This window comes from Ptychodera flava, chromosome 15 (genome assembly GCF_041260155.1).
Source record: "Ptychodera flava strain L36383 chromosome 15, AS_Pfla_20210202, whole genome shotgun sequence".
Lineage (NCBI taxonomy): Eukaryota > Metazoa > Hemichordata > Enteropneusta > Ptychoderidae > Ptychodera > Ptychodera flava.
Window position 1 is genome coordinate 17,414,591 of NC_091942.1, and position 24,402 is coordinate 17,438,992.

At 36.6% G+C, this 24,402-nt stretch overlaps 2 protein-coding genes across 3 annotated transcripts in view; one reads left to right on the top strand and one right to left on the bottom strand.

Annotated features, from left to right (window-relative positions):
* On the bottom strand, positions 1–10,187 carry LOC139151366 (dynein intermediate chain 3, ciliary-like). The gene is made up of 13 exons (XM_070724074.1): positions 10,085–10,187; positions 7,179–7,391; positions 6,731–6,892; positions 6,240–6,358; positions 5,705–5,847; positions 5,286–5,399; positions 4,710–4,972; positions 4,330–4,509; positions 3,440–3,483; positions 2,765–2,900; positions 1,854–2,246; positions 1,508–1,555; positions 1–774 (listed from the first exon to the last, which is right to left on the bottom strand). Exons 2-13 carry the CDS (start codon positions 7,359–7,361, stop codon positions 754–756), a joined length of 1,806 nt encoding a protein of 601 aa, XP_070580175.1. The 5' UTR covers positions 7,362–7,391; positions 10,085–10,187; the 3' UTR covers positions 1–753.
* LOC139151365 (AP-5 complex subunit zeta-1-like) overlaps positions 10,114–24,402 on the top strand; it is a 16,618-nt gene continuing 2,329 nt past the window's right edge. The window contains exons 1-18 of one of the 2 annotated variants that reach the window (XM_070724071.1): positions 10,114–10,284; positions 10,744–10,881; positions 11,517–11,709; positions 12,190–12,334; positions 12,585–12,688; positions 13,152–13,437; positions 13,982–14,019; positions 14,721–14,883; positions 16,660–16,692; positions 18,049–18,227; positions 18,614–18,697; positions 18,813–19,021; positions 20,070–20,156; positions 20,965–21,087; positions 21,801–21,933; positions 22,678–22,755; positions 23,122–23,232; positions 23,786–23,937. In XM_070724071.1, coding sequence (XP_070580172.1) covers positions 10,181–10,284; positions 10,744–10,881; positions 11,517–11,709; positions 12,190–12,334; positions 12,585–12,688; positions 13,152–13,437; positions 13,982–14,019; positions 14,721–14,883; positions 16,660–16,692; positions 18,049–18,227; positions 18,614–18,697; positions 18,813–19,021; positions 20,070–20,156; positions 20,965–21,087; positions 21,801–21,933; positions 22,678–22,755; positions 23,122–23,232; positions 23,786–23,937 — 2,360 coding nt within the window. In that variant the 5' untranslated portion in view covers positions 10,114–10,180. The remainder of the gene's footprint in view (positions 10,285–10,743; positions 10,882–11,516; positions 11,710–12,189; positions 12,335–12,584; positions 12,689–13,151; positions 13,438–13,981; positions 14,020–14,720; positions 14,884–16,659; positions 16,693–18,048; positions 18,228–18,613; positions 18,698–18,812; positions 19,022–20,069; positions 20,157–20,964; positions 21,088–21,800; positions 21,934–22,677; positions 22,756–23,121; positions 23,233–23,785; positions 23,938–24,402) is intronic. The other variant, XM_070724070.1, reaches the window with a different exon arrangement.

Consider the following 24,402-nt stretch of genomic DNA (forward strand, 5'->3'; position numbering starts at 1 on the left):
TCATAATAAACAACTTTTATTGAAATAACCGTTGTAAACAAGTTGTTCACACACTTTATCAATAGGGAACTGCTTTTTGTAAAAAGGAGGAAATATTGAATTGAAAAATACACTGGGATCACACAAAAAAGCAAGCATTTTGTACATGCTGCAAACTTACCATCGACTATATACACATTTTCACATGACAATATGAAGAATCTATCATAGCCACAAATAAATTGAAAACATCTGAATTAAAAGATATATTTACAAAAGCATTGTCATTTGGAAATTCAAACAGTTAATCTTTGCTATACTATTTCATTCTGTCTACTTTTTCAACCTTTTTCAATCATTTTTTCCCCAAACATTTTCATTTGCATCAAAATTTAAATATAACATGGATGCATGTGATATTGTATAAGTCTGTTGCAATGAATGTAAAGTTCCTTGCAATTTCAGAAGAAGGCAATGTACAATAACAAAATAGTTTATTTGTTTGAAAAAAAATTCTGATATTTTTGGACATATAATACTTTGGAACGAAACATTCTGTATCCTATCTTTTTGACTGTCAGGAAAGGTTGAGTAGTTGATACCGAACGCGAGTTCACTGTTTCAGTCGATTCACCAATCCACATGTACAGTACTGGATCATGGTGTCTGTCAAGTCCTGTTTTGCTGTTGAAGTATTTACAAGTGAGTTCTGCCTAACGTTGTCTCGGAATGGCAGTAAGAGAAATCTTCCTGTATAAGGTTTGTTTTGATGACTTAATCCGCTTTTTCTTCATCCTGTGAAGTTAGAAAAAAAATTTATCTGGGTCAGAAAAAAATTGGTGGCTTTGATAGACGCTGACATTTTCCTGTACATTTATTTTACAAATCAGGAAATTTTAAACCATGTTTTTACTTTTAAGGTAGAACGCGCCTCGGGGACATAGTCAGACTCTCAAATTTCTATAATTCTTTTCTGACATACCACTTGTGGGGGCTCATATTAAAGCTCTTGGAGAGAGAAATACTTTCACCATCTTAGTTTTTCGAAAATCCAAAATTCAATTTTTCCCCACATAGTTAACACAGGAATGGCAGCCATTTTGAATTTGAAATATCGCAAAATGTTGGGTAACTTGTTTTGCTAGTTTCAAACTTTGCACGGTGACCCCCGATTTTTATTGTTTATTTGGTTAGAGAATGGTTGAAAGTTTCATTGAGGAAAGTTTGAACAAAAGTTTGAGTCTTTCACTTTCGAGGCGCGTTCTACCTTAAACCATGTTTTAATGTTCCCAAGATATGCAGTGGGAACTTCATCTCTAAAAGTTCACAGATGGCAATATGTGTGAAATAGCAAATATGAGCAAAATTGTCACAGTGGACATCTTCACCTATAGCACAACAACAGATCATGTGAAACCTATGAAAAAGCTTACAGTACAGCCGATGTATAAACGAAACTTGTTGTACACAGCAAGACCCAAGCTGCCTTAACAATTTGTAAATGCACAATCACAATCTCTGAACCTACCGCTTTTTCTCCATTTTCTGTGTCTCCCTTCTCTTCAGCAATGGTATCCTATTGGTAGAAAACAATGAAACATTTCAGTTAAAAGCTTTACATGCGTACAAGGTCAAACCACTTTTGACTAACACACTACTATGACTTGCAGTGAAGCCAGATAGTATACAAACACAATATTTGGGTTACAAATTTCGATGAACAGGTGGAAAAATCCCCTTCGAGTTTCAATAGAGTGAAATAAGAAACTTTAATTTTCAATTTATGTGTCCCAATTTGTTATCAAGAAATGCTATTTGATTAATTTAAAAATATAGTGAGCTCTGCATTGTTTTAGACTGTTTATATAACAAACCTCTTTCTCATCCACAACAGCTTCTGCCTGTTTTCGTTTGGCTTCCTTGTCCTCCCTCTTCTTCTTCTCAGCTTCGATGACATCGTAAAAGTCCTTCTCAGCCCTGGCCACCAGATCCTCTTCGTCTGCTTCTCCGCCTTCTTCCTCCTCGGCCTTCTCTTGCCCGCTCGTGCTGCGCTGCTTCAGTCTCATTTCACGGTGCCGCGACTCCAGGATCTTCTCCCGCCTCTGCTCCCGTTCAAACATGGCGGTGATCAGTCCCTTCTCGTTCCTCTGCATGGTGCACAGGCCGCTGGAGAGTTCCAGCAGAGTGGTGGTTCCGCTCTGTGAGCCCGAGGCGATGAACCTACCCTGGTCCTGGATGCGTAAACTGTGCAGGGGTTCGTCGGTAACCTGGTACACAAAAGATGAAAAAAAAAAAAAACCCTTAAATTTCATGGGATTCTAGATGTATACATGTGAGGAACTTCATCCCTACTAGAAATATGCATGTGTATCCATGGATGTAACTACCCTTGTGATCCGTGTATCCATGGATGTAGCCACCCCTGTGATCCCAAAAACTGAATCACTGAATAGAGTACCTATCACTCCGTATTGCCTTAACATACTATTAATTTTTCTGCTACTGGACATCATAACAGGCCATGCCAGACTATAAACAATACAGTATATTCAGCAAGAAGCTGACACTATTTATAACCATTATATAAATCTGCACTAATACATACATAAATTTGCATAAATTTTCATTTTTGTGCGAATGCATCAGCTCAATTTGTTGATATTCAAATCAGTAATTACACTACCTTTCACAAAATCCTGCACCTTATGAAGAAGATATATTAACAGTGAAAGTGAGTTATTGTTTAAATCTCGTTACATTTGCTTTTCTCAAGGTAAGAACTCACCTGTAAACTAAGAGTTGGATCGTTCTGTTTGAATAGGAAGTCCCAGACGTCTAGCGTACCGTCCATCTTGGTGGTGAAGAAGACAGCTGGTCTTGTTGGACTCCAGCAGCCGTCTGTCATGTATGACATGTGATACCTGATACAGAAAGCAATGTCACGGTCAATACCCATGCTCATAAACAAGGAACACTAAGTCCATAGTCACAAATGTCTCTATCATGAAATTTCTTGCTTTTCAGAATATTCTTTGCTGAAAAGAGTTTTCATATGGTACTTCATCAAAATGCAAAAAGTCTTTGAATGAAAACAAAGAAATTGCACTTTCTTAAAATGAACTTGTAAAATCTGATAGTGCATGATTTTAGTGAGGCTGATTACACTTCTCCAATGAGAAGTCATTATCTGTCCATTTACAATTAAAACAATTCTATATATCGATGCAATTTTAGTACCCGAATACATTTATTTAGAAAACTGAATACTACATGTAAACTTGATCTGAAAATTCTTTCGTGATAATACAGAGGGATATATGTTTACTTTTAGATTTGTATTATGAATGAACTCTAACTTCTGAAGTAAACTGACATTGACATTACAATGTTGATTTGTCGGCGATTTGTCATGCTGCCGTTAAGAGAAGAGATGGATGTTTATTTGTTGTTGTTGACTTACTTGGTCCACATTATTGATGATTCTCTGATATCTTCTGACCAGATCTGTAATCAACGGAAACAGGTCATTGTTTTAGTTTTTCTCCTATTTTGTAACACAGGGTTTTGTATCAAAATATGTGTACATAATAACTCTGGAGTTTCATTTCAGCATTATCTCACTTCTTTGATGACAGGTGTTGTATACACACTTTGGAATGGGAAAAAGATGAAAGACACAATGCTAGGTCTTTGTGACTTTAGCCCTTTGAGTACCCAAGTCAATTTTTGTCAACTGCATAAAATGTAACCCTGACAATTTTCTCTTCACATCTTGACTATTTTTTCATTTTTTTCTAAACTTTTGCTCAAAAATTGTGATGTTAATTTAGTCCAAAATTATCAAACAGAGTTGAGAAAAATTCATAAAAATAGGTAAAATGTTGCGCTAGAATTTAAGTGGAAAAAATTACAGCGCTCAAAGGGTTAACCCTTGACTACTGTTACCAATGTTATCCCATATACCAAACCTGTCGTGATAAAGTATAAAAGTATTGAATTTTCCAGCACCCAAGATCTATACTAATTCATCGTGATGCCGCAAATTTCCGGCATTCAAGGTAATCGTTAATCAAGCCCTGTTACCCATTTCTCTGCGTATAGGTTCAATCACAGTCCTGGATGGACTGTGCTCCAACCATCTTGTTGCAAACAATGAGGTTAAATCGAGTAATAGGAGTGTCAGGGTTTAGGGTTCAATTGGTACAGGTAAATATTCTATCGAGTAGACCTTCTCACAACATTTCATCTTGTCACGGTGTCAAATACCCATGTCTCAACCAAACTGAATTCTTACACGAGGTTAGGGCGAGAGTTAAAATTGCCTTCCAAAACACTGAGAAGCAAGCTTACCCTAGCTGTCCAGTCTCCAACTGTGAGGAAGTTCTTTGGGAAGAATGGATTTCTCTGCAGCGAATAGACAGGTCCTAGGTGGGCATTGTATATTGCAACTATCTTCTCATTTGGTGTCTTGGCTTTGCGGTTGCATGAAATCACTGTTCCTTGTTCTGTACCAACCATGAATTTGGTGGGCTGCAACCATGAAAAAGAGAAGAAATATTACATTTCTATACGGGGTCACCTGATTCTTGTGTTTTTCTGAACAGCTCCACACAGAATGTGGCTGCATATTGAATGAGAATATTGTAGACACAAACAAGAAACACTCCTGGGGAAATCCTTTAGGATGAGGTTTTTTAGAATTTCAGTCAACAAATGTTACTAGCACTTACAATGGTAGGTTCATACTCTAATGCAATAACTCCTTGGGCTTTCTCTACGTCCATTTTCTTTGAGGGGTCCATGATAAGTTTTTCTGTGGGTTCACCAAGTTTACGCGTGTCCCACCAAAGCACCTGGCCGTCCGTAGAGGATGAGAAACATTCTGTTCCTGTCTTTGACTGCAGCCAAATGACTTTGTACACGGGATCTCTATGGCTGTGTTCAACGGGCGACATTTCAACGGGCTGAGAACCTTTCCTTGTGTCCCAGTAAGCTAGAAGGAATAGATCACCAAAGTTAGAACTGGCATCAAAAAATACAGATCAAGTCAAATTACAGGATGAGCATAATGAACTTTTGCACTGCAAGATTTTTGTTGTTTTTCATTGTTCTAACTGGTAAGGTTAGAAGCATTTGCAATAAAATGGGCGTGTGAGGGACAAAAACTAATGCAGAAGCAATATCATGTGGACACTGTTATCCTTATTCGTATCAGCCGTCATACATTTACCATAAACATCTACCATTTATTTGAAATTTGATGTTAAAATGGAATTAAAAGTGAATGACTCTGAGAGAAATCTTACCAATCTGTCCATTGTAACAGCCACCAACTAAGACATGTGAATCTTTGGGATTATACTCTAAGCACACCAGTGGTGAGACTGGCTTGATTGTGAAATCTGGTTTATTGGGATTCTCTGCAAATAAAGTGTATAATACAGTATTGTCAAACAACTTCTCAATAGAATATTTCACACTCATCACCAAGACATATTTGTGACATGCAACTTTGACGTTTGAGATCATATTGCATGTGTATGATTAATAATTCCTGTAAAGACCGTCTTAGAACAGGAGAAATATTCTTATAGTATTATACACTGCATATGATGTTAAGAATCAAACAAACATTTTGTATCCCCTGTGAATTTCATTTCTATGTCACAACAATACTGAAATCCATCCATGAAACTTGACCCTTTTTTATGTGAATGCATCTTACCAATATCCCAAATGTAAGAATCCATGCTTGTATCTGATGTTGATCTCTGGAACTCTAGATTTGAATAGGCAACTCCTAACTTCCTTGCACCATCTGGGTACCAGGTTAAGTGTGTAGCTGTGCGTTTAATTTCATTTGGATCCCTGGAAAATTAAAAAAAAAATAACATCAGCATTAATTTATGTAAGTGGTTTCATCACTGAACTATAGATGGTGGAGCAGAAGATGACTAAACTGTGGTACAGATGTATTGTTGTAGAGGGATGAATTTACTCAGTATGTGGAAATTTAGTTGGCATGCCAGTACAGGGTGTAATTTAAACAAAATTTGATTTGATGCAATTTGAACAAGAAGGAACAGGATATAAATCTGTAGCTCCATAACAACTTTTAAAATTTTTTGACTATATATGCTTTTATTGCATTCCACAAATAATGCACATCCAAAACTTTGCTGCTTCATTTAAATCAAAAAATCATGGCCAAGTTGTGTAAAAACCATCATGACAAGATTCCTTGTCAGTTCATTTAGTACCTGAAAACATTGATGGTCTTGGCAGATGGCGGTTCCTCCGACTCCTCTACATGAAGATCACTGAAGTAATCCTCATAGATATCAATGGCATTGTTTTGTTTTATCACATGTTCCATCACCTGTTGTAAAAAAAAATCATTACACAATGTCAGAAACAAGAGTCCCTTGTGGTACTTAAAAATATTAAAAATCATGATGTCGTTTATTGCTACTATGTAGCTAAATATTCAGAACAAAGCTTCTCAGGACATTTACATAACAAGTATAATGACATAAGGGACCGTCTCAGATTGTTGCATAAGTTAAGAAAGCGAAATTCATATCTTTACGGGGGAGGGGGTTTGACCTCCATTCAATAGGTGATATTCATGGCCCAAATTTGCTGCTGTTGAACAAATTATTTACACATGCACTGGAAAACAATTAACTTTATGATATATCATAAATTATTAACTGTAGATACAAAAAATGTTTGGCACACATTTACTTACACTTCCTAACTGTTGAATGGTGTTAATGTACATTTCATCTTTTTCAACTTTCTTTCTGTATCTGAGCACTTGTTCAACTTCTGACGCATTGACGTCTTTTGGCCAACCACCTTCAACATGGTTTATTCCTCTGTTTTCTGTCTCAAATCTTTCTGTGTTGACCTGTTTGGAAAAACACAAGAGAAGAATTAGGTAACACATAATTAGTCATTACTGTAAAAACGATAATTTGATTGATACTCCAGGTTGTAAATGCACAAAATTACAATGACTGAACAAGATTATTCAAATGACTTTGTTTCGAAAAGCGCAATCGTAACAAATACACTACCTACTTAAATCATGTTATATTTATCTTTTCTGTTTTAAAAAATCTATGCAACACAAGAAAGTTTCAGTTTTACAAATTTCTGCAGTATGTGTGCATTGAGTTCATTGATATACGTACCTCATGTTCTGACATTTCCTGGACACATTGTATTCCAGTGTCTACAGGATTCTTCTCAATGAAGTTTGTGGCTAAGCTTTCATCTGGTAAGATGTCAACATGCAGTTCTGCCTGCCTGTCAGAAAAGTTACACTGACGGCCAAACTCACTCCGCTTTTTTGTATACACGTATACAATTTCCATGGTGAACTGGTAATAATTCAAATGCTATACCTGTAAGAAAAAAAGTAATGTTAACATTCCACAGGTCTCTTTCAAAGTCAACGATTTCTATGTATGTTAAACCATGATCCACATTTTGCAAATTAATGCAAATTAAAGGTAGGACGCACCTGGGGGACAGATATTTGGACTCTCAAACTTTTACAACCCTTTTTTTTTTTGTCTTTCACTTGTGGAGCTCATTTTGAAGCTCATGGACTAAGAGTAAACAAAGTTTTCATCTTCTAATTTTCTTTCAAATATAAATTTTAATTTTTCCTTAGTTATAGAGTTAATTCAGGGATGGCGGCCATTTTGAATTTTAAGTTTTGGTAAATTTTTTGGTAATTTGTTTCTCTAGTACCAAAGTTTGAGAGTGACTCCTGATTTTTATTCCTGATTTTGAAACGGATTGCTTTCAAAGTCCTGTTCAGAAAGTTCAAGCAAACGTTTAAGTCTTTCAATTTCAAGGTACGCACTACCTTAATTATTAAACAAATTATTTTATACCATACGAAAAAAAATCAGTCAAACGAAATGACTGAAACAACAATTTAACAAAAAGAGTATTAATTCGGAAAGAGTATGCATTAAATCATCAACTATTCCTCCCATCTGTAAAAATGCATTTTCTCATTAGGGACTGGTCAGTTTCTTCGGCCTGGGGGGGGCCGGTGGATTATTTTTTGCCGACGTCAAAAAGTGGCTGACCCCCCCTATTCCAAATTTTGAAAGCAGGGTGACCCCCCCTATTCCAAATTTCTAAAACAGGTGACCCCCCCCCCCCCCGGGCGCGACAAAGGTAAAACAAAAGATGGACATAAATTATATATATATATATATATATATATATATTATATATATATATATATATATATATTATATTTTACATTTTACATATATTTATATTTTAAATAGTCATTCTATGTTTAGTGAAATTGTTGACATGTCAGTTGTAAGATAGGAATTTCAAAGTGTCAATCTTAAAGTTTAAATACAGTACATTTTGAATGAGCTGTATTTTGAATGAGCTGTGAATGTATTTCACACTTTCTCTGCTTAACCAGATGGCCTGAACTGTTGTACAGAAATGGATGTCAATCATTAATATCAAAGAGGAAAAAGCAGTGAATCAAAAACTTTGATGGGTGTTAAGACTTGCCAACCATCCAATTAAATCTACTGAGGAGCCATAGAGAGCTTTTTTAGCCAAATCTGATGTGTACAGTGTCTGAGAGGACCTTTTCTTGTGTAACATTGAAACCATAAAAGCACACTGTCAGCTAATAATGACAAAAACTGCCTTTTTTAACTGTTATTTTGTTCATAAAAAAGCATCTTTCTACAGAAAACCTATGAAACAAAGGAAAATAATTGCATCAATGAGAAGGAAAGATATCTTGTCATTTTTCTATCTCTAAAATAAGTCACTGTATCAAATATATATTGTGAAATATTTGTGCATGTTGCTTTCTCATACTGAATTCTCACAGAGAGAACAGAAAAGTATCTGGAATTTGTCATCCTTTTCATATGAAATGCAGATTTCATACACTTTCACTTAGCAAACATCAAGATATCTCTGAAAGTATGGCGCCCGAAGGGCGCGCCAAAAAATATGAAACATCCTGATATCACTTATATATATGCCTTGTATATTAAAGTCATGCACCTGAAGGGCATGCTGAAAGATGTATGATATATTAAAGTAATGAGCTTGAAGAGCACGCTGAAAAATATTGAACATACAGATATCTCTGATGTATGTATGCTTGATATGTTAAAGTTGGGCGTGCTGAAAAATATGACTGATTATTAAAGTTACGCGCCCGAAGGGCGCGCCGAAAAATACAACTGAATGATGAATTTTGTGGCTGACACTAGCATTTTAGGCAATGAATGATGAGCCTGTGTCAAAATTCAAAAACACACTGACCCCCCCTATTGGGCATTTCAAAAACATGGTGACCCCCCCCATCACCAAAGTCAAAAACAGGGTGACCCCCCCCCCCCATGAATCCACCGCCCCCCCCCCCCCAGGCTGAAGAAACTGACCAGTCCCTATACACTGTATTACAGCAATGCCAGTGTGCTGCACATCAGTTGAAATAAAGATGTAACTGTAAGAAGTTTGAAGCATGTTATACCTAATTTCAATTTGTAAAGGTGCTGAAAAAATACTCATTATGTTTCTAAACAACGCTGGTGCACAATCATTGAGTCACAGATTTACTACAAGATCCACGATTGACTCATGATAAGCTTACAATGTGAGGACCATCCACCAACAGTTCACACGTACAGTGCTGCTATTGATCGTTGTCATGTCACGCTCGCGATACAAAAGTTCAAACACTGACAAGGCGGTGAGTGTGTCGTGTCGCTAATTGATGTCGAAAACACATGAATTCAATGTTTACGCTAAAAAACACTGCGTTTTATAACGATATGATTTAACAATATAGTAAATACAGTGCGAAGCTGATGCAACGAGCAAGAGTGCTAAAACAGTTCAGGAAAGACTGCGTCTTGACACCTCGGGTGCTAACAGGCTAACGTTTGTTTTCAGTGCTAACTATTGCGACAATCGCAGTGAAATTTGAACTTAAAAACTTGCGACAGCTGTCAAACGCCAACATAATGTGTAGATTGTCGCTGGAATAGTTACCGGTAGCTTTTTCGGGATAAAAGTACTGAAAACTTACCTATGTTTGTGTTTCCCTCCCAAGCGGTGCAGCACTAAAAACGTTGGTCGCCGTCGCTGGATATGCCGATCGTTGCCAAGGGTGACCCTTCTGAGCATGCGTATATTGGATTTTGAGAAAAGATACCACGACCAATCGACCAACATCAAAATGGCTGCGCCCTTAGCGGTGGTGGTCGAAAATCTATTCGAGCGAACGAGGTATGAAAACTTTTGTAGTGCACGCAACATTTTGAACTCTTGGCAAAGTGTAGCACAGCACCATCTTTTATTCCCGACTGCAAAATGATTTGGTGACAAAATGATGGTATATATTTGGCAAAATATCATTTGCAAAGGCAGCACTCAGATCCTGATATAGGGTTTGTTCATGGTGCGGTCGACGGTCCGCATTCTTCCACAATAGAGACCGTGATTTATGTATATTTTTCAGCAAAATTATGGTTTAAATCATCGCTTTCGGAGTAAACTTCGTTTCTGACATTTTCAGGATAATAATCATAGTCATCGGTTCGTCAACCACGCCTACTTTTACATCTGGACAGCGCCCCCAGGGTACCATAAGTAAAAACAAGATAAAGCCAGGTTTTCTGGTATTTTTCTGCCGAGACTCAGACAGAGGCCATGTAAATAATGACTGTGAAATACTTTCTTTTGAAGGGCTGTCGGTGAACGAGAATTTAAAGAATTCACAAAAAAGCTAACTGCGACCTTGCAATCATCTGAGAGGGGTAATGAACTTATTCAACAACTGCGACAACTGTTCCTGTTTATATTCTGTGCTAAGTTGGATATAAAGTAAGTATGATTCTAAGTCACCCTCTGAAAACTGAGCCATTGACAACCTGTACTGTTGAGTAATGGCTAATTCTTTCGGCATAGCCATTGCTTCCAAGGAAGAAACATAGAGTTCCACATGAATATTAAATATTCCACAACAACACCCACTCCCATCTATTACCTTCAAGGACATTGATGTGGTGCCTACATTCATATTTGCATCACTAAGAATTAAGAAGGAATGCCAAAATTAGAAAGAGTCATGTCTCTTTAGTTACCCAGAAAAAAAAGAGTTGTACTTGTTTCAAGAATATTGTTATTTGCATGACATCTTTCCAACAGTTTAGACATTAATGGTTAAAAACTATCAATATTACCTTAACTGGGAGTGAATGTTTGATTAAATGTAAGCCACAAGACCTGATTAAGGAAATAATGATGCAAAACATGTAGTTTCTCGTTATCAGAACCCTGTGTTACTACCTGAACATTCACCATCAGACATTCCTCATCCACCAGTTTAGGGCTGTGTTCAAGAGTTGGATTATGGCAAGTCACGGTCTTAGGGGTAATTGTCTATGGTTTAAATGGCCTAGAACCAAAATTTAATTGAATTATTATCAGTATGTTTGAATTCCGTCTATCCCGTTTAGTTTATCACAGGATGTAGTGACACTTCTGAAGAAAGTTTTGATTGAATCCAGTCAAGGCAGTGGTAAGATACGACTGGCGTGCATGGCAGTATTGCGTGAATACTCTCCAACTGAACTCCTTTCCATTGAAAACTTCAACCCACCACTTGATACAGCACAAATACCCTATCTACTACCTGTCATCAGCAATCAGGTAAGATCTTTCACCAAACCAATGACACAATACCATAAACTAAGGAAATAATATTATAAAGTAGTCTCTCAGCGGAGTGCAAGCTCACCGTTTCGTTGCTTAGCTCTTAGCTTTGTATTAATTTGTTTTGATTTTCCATACTGCCACAGATAACGATTATCATTGCTACTGTGTATGAGTATCATATTTCTATATTCTGACCGTTCTGTCTCCTGCTTATACATAGTGACTTGCATGATACAAGGGCTATTGTAATATCATTAAAAAAATTTTGTGACCATGAGGTGTCATATGTACATCTTCATCTTTGTTGTCATCAGATTTTGTCCTGTGCACCTACCCGCTTCCATTCAACAGCAGCATTCTATATCTAATTTGCTCTACGTCAGAATGGCTGGGTAATGAATGCCTCCACTCTCAGACTGACACATTTGTCATAAGCCATTGTCTTCTGGCCATCACTACATTTCCTTTTTGCAGGGAAGAGCATTAGGACATCTAGACAGTCTGCTACCACAGATAGTGCGGTGGGTTTCCACAGTTGGCTTTGATCAGGGCATTCAGACCAGATCGTTGGCCTATCTGGCAAATCTGATACTTCTACACAGAGATGCTTTATCCAGTGGTAAGTCAGTCACAGTGATACAGATTACAATGATGCGTGATACATTGACTCATGGTTTAAGTTTCACGCATAGTTATCGATACAAATGAAATCAAAGTCAAACCTACATGGTTTTGCTTGTACCCAAGCAGATTTAGCGCATTACATGTTGATATAGCCAATTATGCTTGTATTCAATAGCAATTTTACATGATCAGCGTACATCATCTCTCGCTGGACTAAACTTGAATACTTTTTGATGGCCCAACAGAACAATTACATGTAGTGAGTTCCCAGCTTGCAGAGTGGTTGCGGAATGCATCAATCTACCAGGCACCAAATCCATACTCAAGGAAATTATTCCGTGGAGAACAGGCAGGTTTACCCTTCTAGTGCATGATTTTGTTCTTTGATATTACACTCTTCATCTCTGGGTTTCTTTTCTTTTGAAATTGAAACACAAGCACATGAATGTGTTCCATGATATTTACACTCTTTCTTTATTTTGAAATCAAAGTTGTTGTGATCATATTGCAGGACTTTGAAATACCCAATCATCCTTGTGTGTCAAAAAAACCATTGTAGAAGTAATGATTTAACAAATAATGAAAATATCACATAAATAAAAACTTATGTTTGCAATCAAATAAATAATTGTTAAAACAACTTTACATAAATAACAGAGTTTTGTCAGACAGTTATACCTCATATTGGCATTAGTATGTTCGCCTTAATATGTGAGGATGAATATACATCTCTTCAGTCCGAGTCAGATAAAACAAACGATGGTAATACTGGTATTTGTCAATGAGATATTCTGAAACATGCTCTTTTTCAGGAATTAGTCACTGATATCGATGGTACGCCCTCAAGGGATATTTTCACTGTGTTAAGCATCGGCCAGTACCTCAGTGGGGACCAACTCCTCAACATCCATAGTTTCTCAATGCTGAAAAACTGGCTACTGCTGTCACGGCCCGCGGCGTCAACTGTGGCACCCCCTGACACCAAGGCATTGACAGAATCAATGAGCATGACAGGAGGGTTCAGCGACAGAGCAAAGCATGTGTTGAGAGAGAAAGCCTATGAATATTGCCTCAGAATCATTGACCAATGTGAAAGAAGTAAGTGGAATCATTCATAGATGTATTATCAATATTGATCGGATGTCATAAATCTTGAGATACACAACTCAACCTCTTGCAGAGTCTGAGAGCAAGTAAATGTATTTCATGTGTGGTAACATTGGTGGAGTAAAACCTTAAGAAGAAACAAATATTGAGATGTAGGTTCTGTAGCTAATTAGTTCCAGAGGGCCCGCAACAGCGCCACCTTGAACTATCAGTTTTGCTCCAGTTCTTAAGACATTTTTATTATGCCATTGTCAAAGTGGTAACTTAAGTGAAGATACTCTCGAACAAACAACTAGAAATCAAATATTTAAATGTACCTGGTCCTGCAAATTTTCAATCTTTTTTGTTTTCACATTTTCCACATTGAGAATGATCTAAATAATTTGTTGTCTTAAAGTTGATATGCAATAATATTTTGTAAGATAATAGCGTATTAAATTGTTAAAGCTTCATGGTTTTATTCCCTTTTTCTTCACTATCTAATTGACAAAGCTGTATCGTATTTCTTTCTTTCTGTTTTGCTTCTTTCTTTCAGAACCGATGAAAGGACAAGATTATGATCTCCAACATGCAGTGAGTTCCATTCACAATTTCACAAATTTGACGAATGTTTGCTACTTTTGATACTGAAATTATAATTACTGCTCAGAATCATGAATTGTCTGTGAACTCAGACAAAATCCGATCCATTTAATGATTTGTACCGCATGGGTCTTGACTTACACAAGATGAAGATAATATTGTACCGCATCATATAGAATGATTAAGCAATAAAGCACACCCAGCGATGGTATACCACGAGATTTTGACCAGTTCAAGACATATATGCACAAGCGAAAGCGAGTGCATATATGAAGTGAACTGGTCAAAATCTCTTGGTATACCGTTGCTGGGTGTGATTTATTGCTATTATATCATAACAGTATATTGTATATATCATAACAGTATATAAAAACGGATTTTTGCTCAAGCTGAGAGCTCGCGTGTATGCCAGCCGTGGTATATCGCCAATATACCACGGTTGTTTTCGCGTCTCAACCAATCAGATTGCTGGATTTGCGCCATCAATATACTGGTATGATATAATAATGGTTATATTTTGATGATTATATTCAGATCATAGTTTTAAAACACCTCATCATAAGAACTTGACTACTTTTATCTTGCAAACAAGTGTGAATTTGATTTGCTAGAGATTTTATCAACACATGTCTATAGATTTTGTTCAACACATAACACTCACACACCTTGTTTGTGAATTGTGTATCTTACAGTGTTTGGTTGAAGCCCTGAGTGTACTAGACATACTGTGTACACAAGACAGTTCATTAGTTCCCAGGCTGTTCCCAACTATCAAACGTGTCTACTCCCAAATCAGTGATAACGTGGATTATCCCAGAGTACATCTTGCCCTGGTGCAGTTCTTCCTGAACCATGGTGAGTTGATTTGACCCACAGTCAATGATCGTTCCACTGTATTTTTAACATAAAAGTTCCAAATTTTACAAGATAACCTTTTCAGAACTGTTACTCAACCAGACCTGACTTTCTGGTAACATACATGAATTACACCCATAGGTAGGGGTTCAGGCCTGAGAGGGCAAATATAACTACATTCGCTGTGGTTGGACCAGTATACCGTGAAATTAGGGTGGACAAGTTCAAACATATGCAGCACTCAGCCAAATATTGTGCGATTTCCATAACTCATTGACTATACTGTGAAAACAAAAGTGTGACTTTCTGGTTTGGTATAGACCTGAAAATAATTAAAAGTCTCTGTGAATGACTCTAGTATCAAGAATTATTTCTACTGATCTATGCAGTAAAAACTGTAGTTCCCTTGACCTCAGTGATATACCCATAATGTAAGCTGCAAAATATTGAATAGGATAAAGGACCTGTAAAAGTGGCAGTTACTCTGTCTTCAATTACTCAATACTTCTTCAAGACTTACTGTAGATGTGTTTATCTTGTAACTATGTCTGAAATTGTACTGGAGTGTGACCATGTGACACAGGATGTACGTGCACTCTCAGACAATCCCAGAACTAAACTTTCTAACCTGTCAATGTCTATGTCTGCTGTGTTTCTGGTCTCTACACTTTTATCTTACATGTAATTATTAATCACAAATGAAGCATGACTTTCCACTCTTGTCTCTGTGTGCTAACATGCTATGTACTACATCAATTGCAGGGCCAGTATTTGTACTTATCGACAATTTGGGACATTCTTGGCATTGAATTTATAGTTTAGTAACAACCAAATATTGTTATCTAATGCTGGAATAGTTAAATTAACAAATGAGCAGCGGAAAAGTGTGATTCTAAGTCTGTGGATGAATATACTTTTTGTCACACTATTCTTTCATACTAAATATTGCACTCATGTACTCCAGTATAATGTCAGTTAAGCCAACATATTTTGTTACAAAATAGCTGACAGGTCTATAATTGCATATGCTGGTAATTTCTCAACGTCTTTCCTCTAATTCATTTTTCAGACTACAGATTTCATTTGCATTCCGCTATAAAATATTTACTACCTTCACCCAATGGGAGCCCCTGCCAATTGACTTAGTAAAAGTAAAAGAACCAAATAATGCTCATAGCTATACTGTACAACAAAAAGATCATGATGGAAATATAGGCAAACTTTCATGTATTTCACAGTAGTGTTTCCTGCTATAGGTATACCAATTTTTGTGCAGTGTTAATCTCAAATCAGTATCATTGGAGGTACTGCTAAAACTCCATCTCTCTGAATCAAGATTCTCTAATTGATGACTGCATCAAAAGGATGGAAACAAATTCACTTCATAACCTTATTAAACCTCAACCCTTTGAGTGCTATGTTTTTTTCCCAACAAAATTGTTCTGCATCAGCTTTGCAATAACTTTCCATAGGCTATACAGGTCTTGATCCAAATTTTGGCAAAAATATGTAAAAATATGAAAAAATGTCTGTGTCATGTTTTATAAATGCGAAAAATATTGACTTTTGCACTCACAGGGTTAATATACTTGACCACCAGATAAAGTACCTTCCAAATACTGTACCATTTCTTGCTTTATTTTGTGACATTTCACAAGAAGACTATTTCATATGTACATCATTTCTCAAATCAATGTATCATCCACGCTAAATTTCACATCAAGGACTCACCATAACTACTTTTTGTTCTTCCACTGTCACCTTTGACTGAGAAAGTTGCCAAAACTTTCTACTTGAAACTTAACAGAGGTCAGTATAATCTTCATTAACCATGGCACAAAAAAAAAATCAACAGTTCATGTCAGAAGCGTAGCACTCAGAAATGCATGTTGTTACTAATATAACAAAACTGGTTTTGAATTGCCTCCCTCCAGTTTCATCTCTTATTTAATTTCTGAGTGAAGTTTCCAAGTATCTGAGTACCCAGTAACAACTCTGTTGGACTTGAATTCCAAAATTCTCAACATGTCTGCTGGAATGATAGCAAATTAATACTAGGGTTCTGACATGTTCTGTTAATTTTCTGTAAAGTTGTCTGTAAACTTCAATGTAGTTTTGCATCAAAGTGTAGTTTTCACTTCAGTATATTCAACATTCATTTAGTAGTCCATGCATGTATACATCAGCCATATTACTAATAGTTAATTCATCAGAACATCCTCTCATTTGTAGTGAGTGGTATGGTATACTTGTGTCCTAGATTACTACGCTCTTCCCAGCTGTAGTGAGTTAGTGAAAGCACATCAACGACAGATCCAAAATTTTACTAACCCTATATACCAAACTTGCCACTTGAATTTTTCTCAGGGTCTGGTGTTTCTTGCTTGTTGCTGTGGCTATCATACTGCTGTGTGCTGTGTCTGCAAAGTTTTTTGTTTCAGTTACTTGCATATTTCGAATCCACCAAGGGCATAATATCAGTGTCTATCAATGGAATTACCGGTAGATCTACATGTTTTTTTTGCTTTTCTTTGGTTTCAACTGTGTATGTATGTTTCCTTTTGCGTATAAGTCCATTTATATTCACCGATGGCCAGATGAGAAGTCCAATATGAGTACTGTTCACTGTGTCAGTGTTCATCAACAAATTTATCCTAAGTACAAATCATAGCTGTGTTCACAAAGCAATGGACATGTCTTTATAGAGTTTCAATGTTAAAAAAGTTAATCATTGTCATTGTTGATGTGGAAAAAATGAATTTCTGTGACTAGGACAGGAACTGTTGTCAGTGCAATGAAGAAATAAAAGTCCAAAGTATTTCAGATAATTCTCTGTCCTTGTGAAAATCTTGTTTATGGCCAATATCCAGAAAGCATCATATTTCTTTCAATGGAACTTACAAGAATTTTTACCACTGAGTCAATTTCAATCAATTGGTACAGTTTGTTATTGCTATGGACCAGCTTTATTTCATTTTATTCAGTTGTTGTGAAATCCAATCAACAACAACATCCACCTTACCAGAGTTATCTGTGGAATGTATGTCATTTGGTGTAATTCAGATCCATATAGGGTTGTCAGAATGGGTGATCACACAAATTTCATTCAAATGTTTTACAACAGAATTTTAATGAAAACCTCTCCACTGATTTACTCCACCCAAGGTGAGACAGTGATGTACGATCCACAGCCAGCTATGGATACATACTTCGGCAGACTGGTGGCATTACACTATAACATTCCGTCAACAGCGTTTGATACTGTCATGTTCCTGCAAGATAACCTGGAAGTCCTCTGCTTGAACACCAATATCATGGAGAAATATTTTCCAAATCTGTTAAAGGTCTGTGTGTCACTTGTCCCAATTAGGGGCATTTGATTATTCACGAGTAGTTTCAAAACTGTCTTTGTCATAATGAAAGTAATCTGTGTGTTCAAAATTTTATCTGAACAAATACCTCAAGGCAGTTAATGTGCAACTCTGTATTCAGCGGCTAATACTCAAACATTTTATCTTTATGAATGTACTTTTCCATTTGTCAATATTCCTTCCACACTTAACATGAGAATGAAAATGGTACTAGAAGTTATAGTGTGTGTAGACATTTTATCGCATGAATAGTATGAAACATGGACATACAACAGATTTTGAAGTGACTTTGAACAAGAAAATCTGACTTTGTTGTTATTTTTCATTTTATGATAGTGTTCGTTTCATTTGTTTTTCAGATTTTGGCCTGGAATCCAAGGACATTTTTAACAGAGTATATAGACATTCTTCCATCTATGCTGTCTGCCAACACAGCGGCTGAGGTAAGGAAAATGGGTGCAAACTCTGAAATTCAAATGTGTTAAGTTTTCAAAAGTTCATTGTCAATAATGTCACGTTTGAGCACCACTATTGATTTAAATATTTGTGTTTTGGTAGATGTTGCACACACTTTTAGATCTTCCGTGCATGACAGCTGCTCTTGAAGTCGCTCAGAAGGCGTCCCGCTTTGATACCACTACCATGAGTGGCAGTGATCTGTTGGTGGTCCCTGGTGGTTCCTTGGAAGCCTATCTCATGCCCACCAACAAACCTCTCTTCAAGTTTGTGACACGTCAGGAAGCTGGACACGGAGACACCATTGACAGGTCTGTGGCTGTTCTCATCATAGGATTCAACTAAACCATCTACTTTTAGTTTAACCCATTCAGCGCTAAAGTCAATTTTTGTCAAATTTTTTTTCAGATTTTTGCTAAAATTTTGATAAAAACCTGTAGCCATTAAAATGTGATGTGTGTTTGCTTCAAAATTATCAAAATAAATACAGAAAAATTCATAAAAATTGGTAAAATGTTGCACTAAAATTTTAGTGGCAAAATTTACAGCACTCAGAGTGTTAACACCAAAGTATGAGAAATGCATGTATGATGAGATCAAATCACAGGTTAGTCCAATATGAGGTCATCAGATAAGATATTTGATCAAGGTAGAACCTGCATTATTGGTTGAAAAGACTGTCAACACTTTCACTCCACAGTCTGTGGATGCTGTCTAGACTAAAGACAACTGTGTTGAGATAACTTTTAAAGACAAACACTAACATTATGAATGTTAAATTGTTCATGCAGTGTAAGTAGTTTGATTATAATGTGTACTTAATTCCAAGAATTCAGATGAAATGTCCACCCACATAACTTTTGCTGAAAAAGGTACCGCTTGCCATCATTACAGTGGGTTTCAATTTAGTGCCTCAACTCTGTGTATTGGACAGGCAAATTGTATGTACCATTATAATATAAACAATTAGCTTGGGTTTCACCACACATTTCAAAGTCACCAACTTATTGATTAGTTACAATAAACCAGCGTGGAGCGACTCTGTCTGGACCGATAGCTGAACAGTTGATCGCACTTGATATACAATGTAGCTCTTTTCAGTAAGATGTTTGCTGAAGCTAAAACTCTCTCACACAGAGTTGTGGTCCTGAATTGAAACCCACTGTAAGTGATTTATAATTCTCAACTCTCACCCTGAAGCCATAAGCTGATACACTATAGCAAATGTCTATGGCTGAAATAATATATGAAGACTTCATAATCAAAACCTATCAAAATGTTTCAGCAAGTGCATCTCAGACTATATTGGTTGACAAGATATAGTATGTTTAAATTTGTGATTGTTGTCTCCATCGACAGACTGAACACCTTACACAAACTGATATCAGACATGCGGTTTCATCCCAGGGTAACTGTGTGTGGACAAGCTGTGCCTGTCTTGTTACAGTGAGTGTTACCATCATAGATTTACAACATGTTTCATAACATCATGTCATTGACAATATATGCATGAAACGGCAATGTCCAGATCTCATTGATGTTTTGTAACAACTTAGCCTATACTTTTACTGACTGACAGAACGGACAAACTTTTCAAAGATTTCAGAAGAGCTGATACACAAATATCATTCTGCTACCAAACTGTTCCATTCACAGAAAGTAGGCGTAACCTGTTTCAACATATATTTACACAATCGCATAATGTACTCTTTTTTTCATCAACACAAGTGAAATCCTTAACATGATTTCAACTACCTATTGTGTTTAATCGTTTAAAAAAATAACTTGAAATGTCAGTGTGTCGCAAAATTACTAAAAAACTGTTCACAATCAGTGCAAAGGTTCTATCAATTCAACGGTGATGTTTAAAACAATAAAAATAGCATTTTAAAAAAATCACTGTTGAATTGATAACATCAATGATTATAATACAGCTTTTAGTGATATTACACATAAACATGAGGAGACTCATGTAACCGTGGTTGGCTCACACAGGTGGCTTTTTATTTCTACTAGCCAGGCAGATCACTTAAGTTAGTGCAAATGTGTAAGAATAGACAAGATAGATCAACGGTGAAATTTAGTTTCAGGACTGTTCGCTCCTCTGGAAAACTAGTTCATGGTACCATTCGAGTCCATCATTTAAAGAATCTATCAGGCATTCATAGTATTTGCCCTGTGAAGTCTGACATCTATCTATCTGCACACTGACTGCCCCATTTGAATGGCTAAAATTGTTCTCCTCTGTGAAAAGTCTATACTTTCAGACAGTTTTGGAATATGGAGCATTTGAGTTGGTCTGCAAGCTGGTGCCAATGATACTGGAGAGATCAGCTCAACTCTATGGAGAAGAAGTTTACAAGAAAGAAGTCAGAAGGTGCGCGAACTCTCTACTTGTCATCGTTTAGTATCATCCAAAATGCATCAAATGCCCTACCTTGAGTGACTCTGATAGTAGCCTTCAAGCAGTGATGCTTTAGTTTTGATAACAACATGTACATACAGTGTGCACATGATTTTTGCTGTCCTCTCAATTCTGTTATTTGTGTACAACAATTTCTTCCATATATATTACTCTACTGGCAAACACCATCTGGATTATGAATATAACTGTAGACCTCATATCCCTTTCACTTCTACTGAGCTAAAGTTCCAAACACCAGAGGAGTTACTTATTTTCATTTAAAAATCATGGAAAACATGACATTGTCTTTCAAAGAAATTTCCATGACATGTTCAACATTTTCTGTATGTTAAAAAAATGTACGATTTTCATGCATTCAATCAGGAAAATTTTGAATATTTGTAAATGACACATGATTGTGACAGTCTAAGCGTAGATCAGACATACTAGTAACGGATCAGTTATGTTGTTTTAGTTTTGGTATACCTGATGTGTATTACACCTTCTTGTTACAATGCTGCTATCTGGAAAGTACAAATCATATATTATATATGTATGTATGCATCACTCAATGGAGAACACCCTGTGGCTTTAATATGTCCAAATGTCAGAAGACATAAATTAAATGCTTCTGGGGTAGAGACTTTAACTGTTGGTGTATTTTTTTTCTCATTTTCATTTTGTAGGGTATTGGCTGATAATCTTTTAGTTATGTTTAAACTTCATCCAAGTTTGGTGATTGAAGTGAGGTCAGATTTGACGGAGTTTATTGAAGCACTGAGAAATGACAGCAGCAGAGAAGATTTCTTCATCCATGTGGTGAGTTATGATAATATCAAACAAAACTAATTTCTGATCAAAGATGGTGAAATCTGACAACAGAATTCTTGGAAACAACGTCATGAAGATACAAATTTTTGTTCTGTTCGCAGTACAGTAGTAATAATGAATGAAGCCATTATCCTTTTTGCAAGTATAAAATCATTCTTATTACCAGCCATTCTTTCTTTTCATGTACAACATGAAATCATCATGGTTGATCACCTAGATGGAATCTGACTACCTATGGTCGCCGCTCCTTCTCTGCAGCAGCTCCTGTCCTTTGGAACTCTTTACCCCTGGACATAAAAACCTCTCCTAATGTCAACATTTTCAAAAGACGCTTAAAAACTTACATCTTCCAGATAGCGTTTTCATTGTAACTCTAGGCACCACTGAGCATTGTTTAACTTTGGATATTTGGCGCTATACAAATTTTCTAGATAGATAGATAGATAGATCACTGTGAATTGCATTAGATGCTTACTTATTAATTTTGTCGCTTGGAGTCTGTTGCTATCTTGAAAAATTGCTGTCATGTGATTTGCTCAACTCACAGACAGTTGGTATTCAGTTTTATCTTACACACGGAAACCAGCACTTCCCTGTGATGGTGTATACACATTGCCAGTACATGAATTTGAATGTGACAATCTGCAGACTCCCTGTATGGTACCGATCCCAATCCAGATATTTCCTGTAACATTCTAGAGCCAGAGATAGTAACTTTGTGTGTCGTTTCAGGTCTGGCTGATCGGAGAATACTGTTCCAGTGCCTATGATGAAAGATGCATTCCAGAGACCATATCCAAGTACTATGAAGTAAGACAAGACAATACTATTCCTGACAAAATCTTACAATTTCCAAATGCTCACTCACACTATTAAAATTTTGCAGTGATTGCCTGACGGTTCTATCCAGTATGTGCTGCAAGTGATGAAAAAAGCCCATTTACCAAGTAAAAGAACTGCAAGAGTAGTAAGTGAAAGAAAAAACTGTCAAATCCAACCAAGTGTAAAATAGCTTTTTATGCTTTTCCTCAAGTTGATTTTCATAGTATTGGCGGTTACCCATCTTTGTTTATAATTTGCGCGAGATACAGTTGACAGTTTCTCCCTTACCATTTGAAATGTTTATAAAAGATCAATGCCATGTATTGAATTCTTGTTTCTTATCTGTTCTTTCAGTCACTGGAGACACTGACTTACGAGATTTCAATGTCCATTCAGTCAAGCACAGATAACAAACCACCGTACTCTGTCAGATTGTTGACAATATTAATGTCAGCCCTGGCTAAGGTGAGTTGACTTTGCATCATGACTTTGTATATGTGTATACGTGCCAAGAGAATTTGCGAAAAATAAATACAAATGAGTCTTGAAGTTTTAACCCTCACTCCACCATGGTTTGGCCCACATCCATTGTTGTCAATGGTGGTGGTGGACCTGTTAACAGGGAATTGGGGTGCACAGGTTATTAACCAAGGACGTAGCATGTGTTGATTATGGCACGTAAATTTACATTATAAATGGTCTGCATCCAAAAGTTACCATGTACTACCTGATACTCAATCCAGTCACATTTTGTTCTCAAAATGTCCACCAATGGTTGAATCTTCCCACAAAGTATTTCAGCAATTCCGGAAAAGTTAAAATGCCAATATTGTGATCTGGTTTTGCACTTCCACATTTTTGGTATGGGGGAGGGAATGAGGGTTTGAAGTGCATGAGGTCTGTGTGCGTTTCAACTATCCATGGTACCTTACAAGATACAATTCATCGGTGACTCTGGTGGCTATATATACATATCCATGATATCACAAGTCTTGTATCCATCTTTTATTTGGAGCAGCTTGCCTCTAGATGTCAGGACCTGATACCTAGGGTTCTTCTGTGCCTGAGTAAAATATCTAAACAACAAACAAACAGCAGACTACCAGAGGACAGTAAGCTTGCTCTGATTGGTCGAGCCAATGAACTTGTCAATTTGCTCAAATTACCAAAGTAAGTCTACAATTATTTATATATTTCAAGTTCTATTGAAGATTGGGTTTATCAAAAGACATTGTAATACATTAAACTTCCAGAGTCTCATCATGAAAGCTGAAGCCCTTGCTTCAGTTGTGGAAAAATTGGCTCGGTTGTCTTAATTTAAAACTCTACCATTTTCACATGTGCCTTAATGATTTGTCTGACACATAAGCATTGTTCAGAGTTTTGAAAGGAATAGGCTGATCCATTTCAAGTCCTCCATGGATTCAGAACCAGTATGTAGATATCAGTCTTTTAAATTGCCCAGTATATGACCTTTGACATTTGGTGCTCTGACTACCATTCTTTTATTTATGACTGGTCCGTCCATAATTATATATGAATGAATTTTCATATGCTCCCCAACTTTGTGCAAAAAAATTTGACGCCCTTTACTTCTCTGAATGATATCCACGTGAGAGAGGAAAAACCAATATG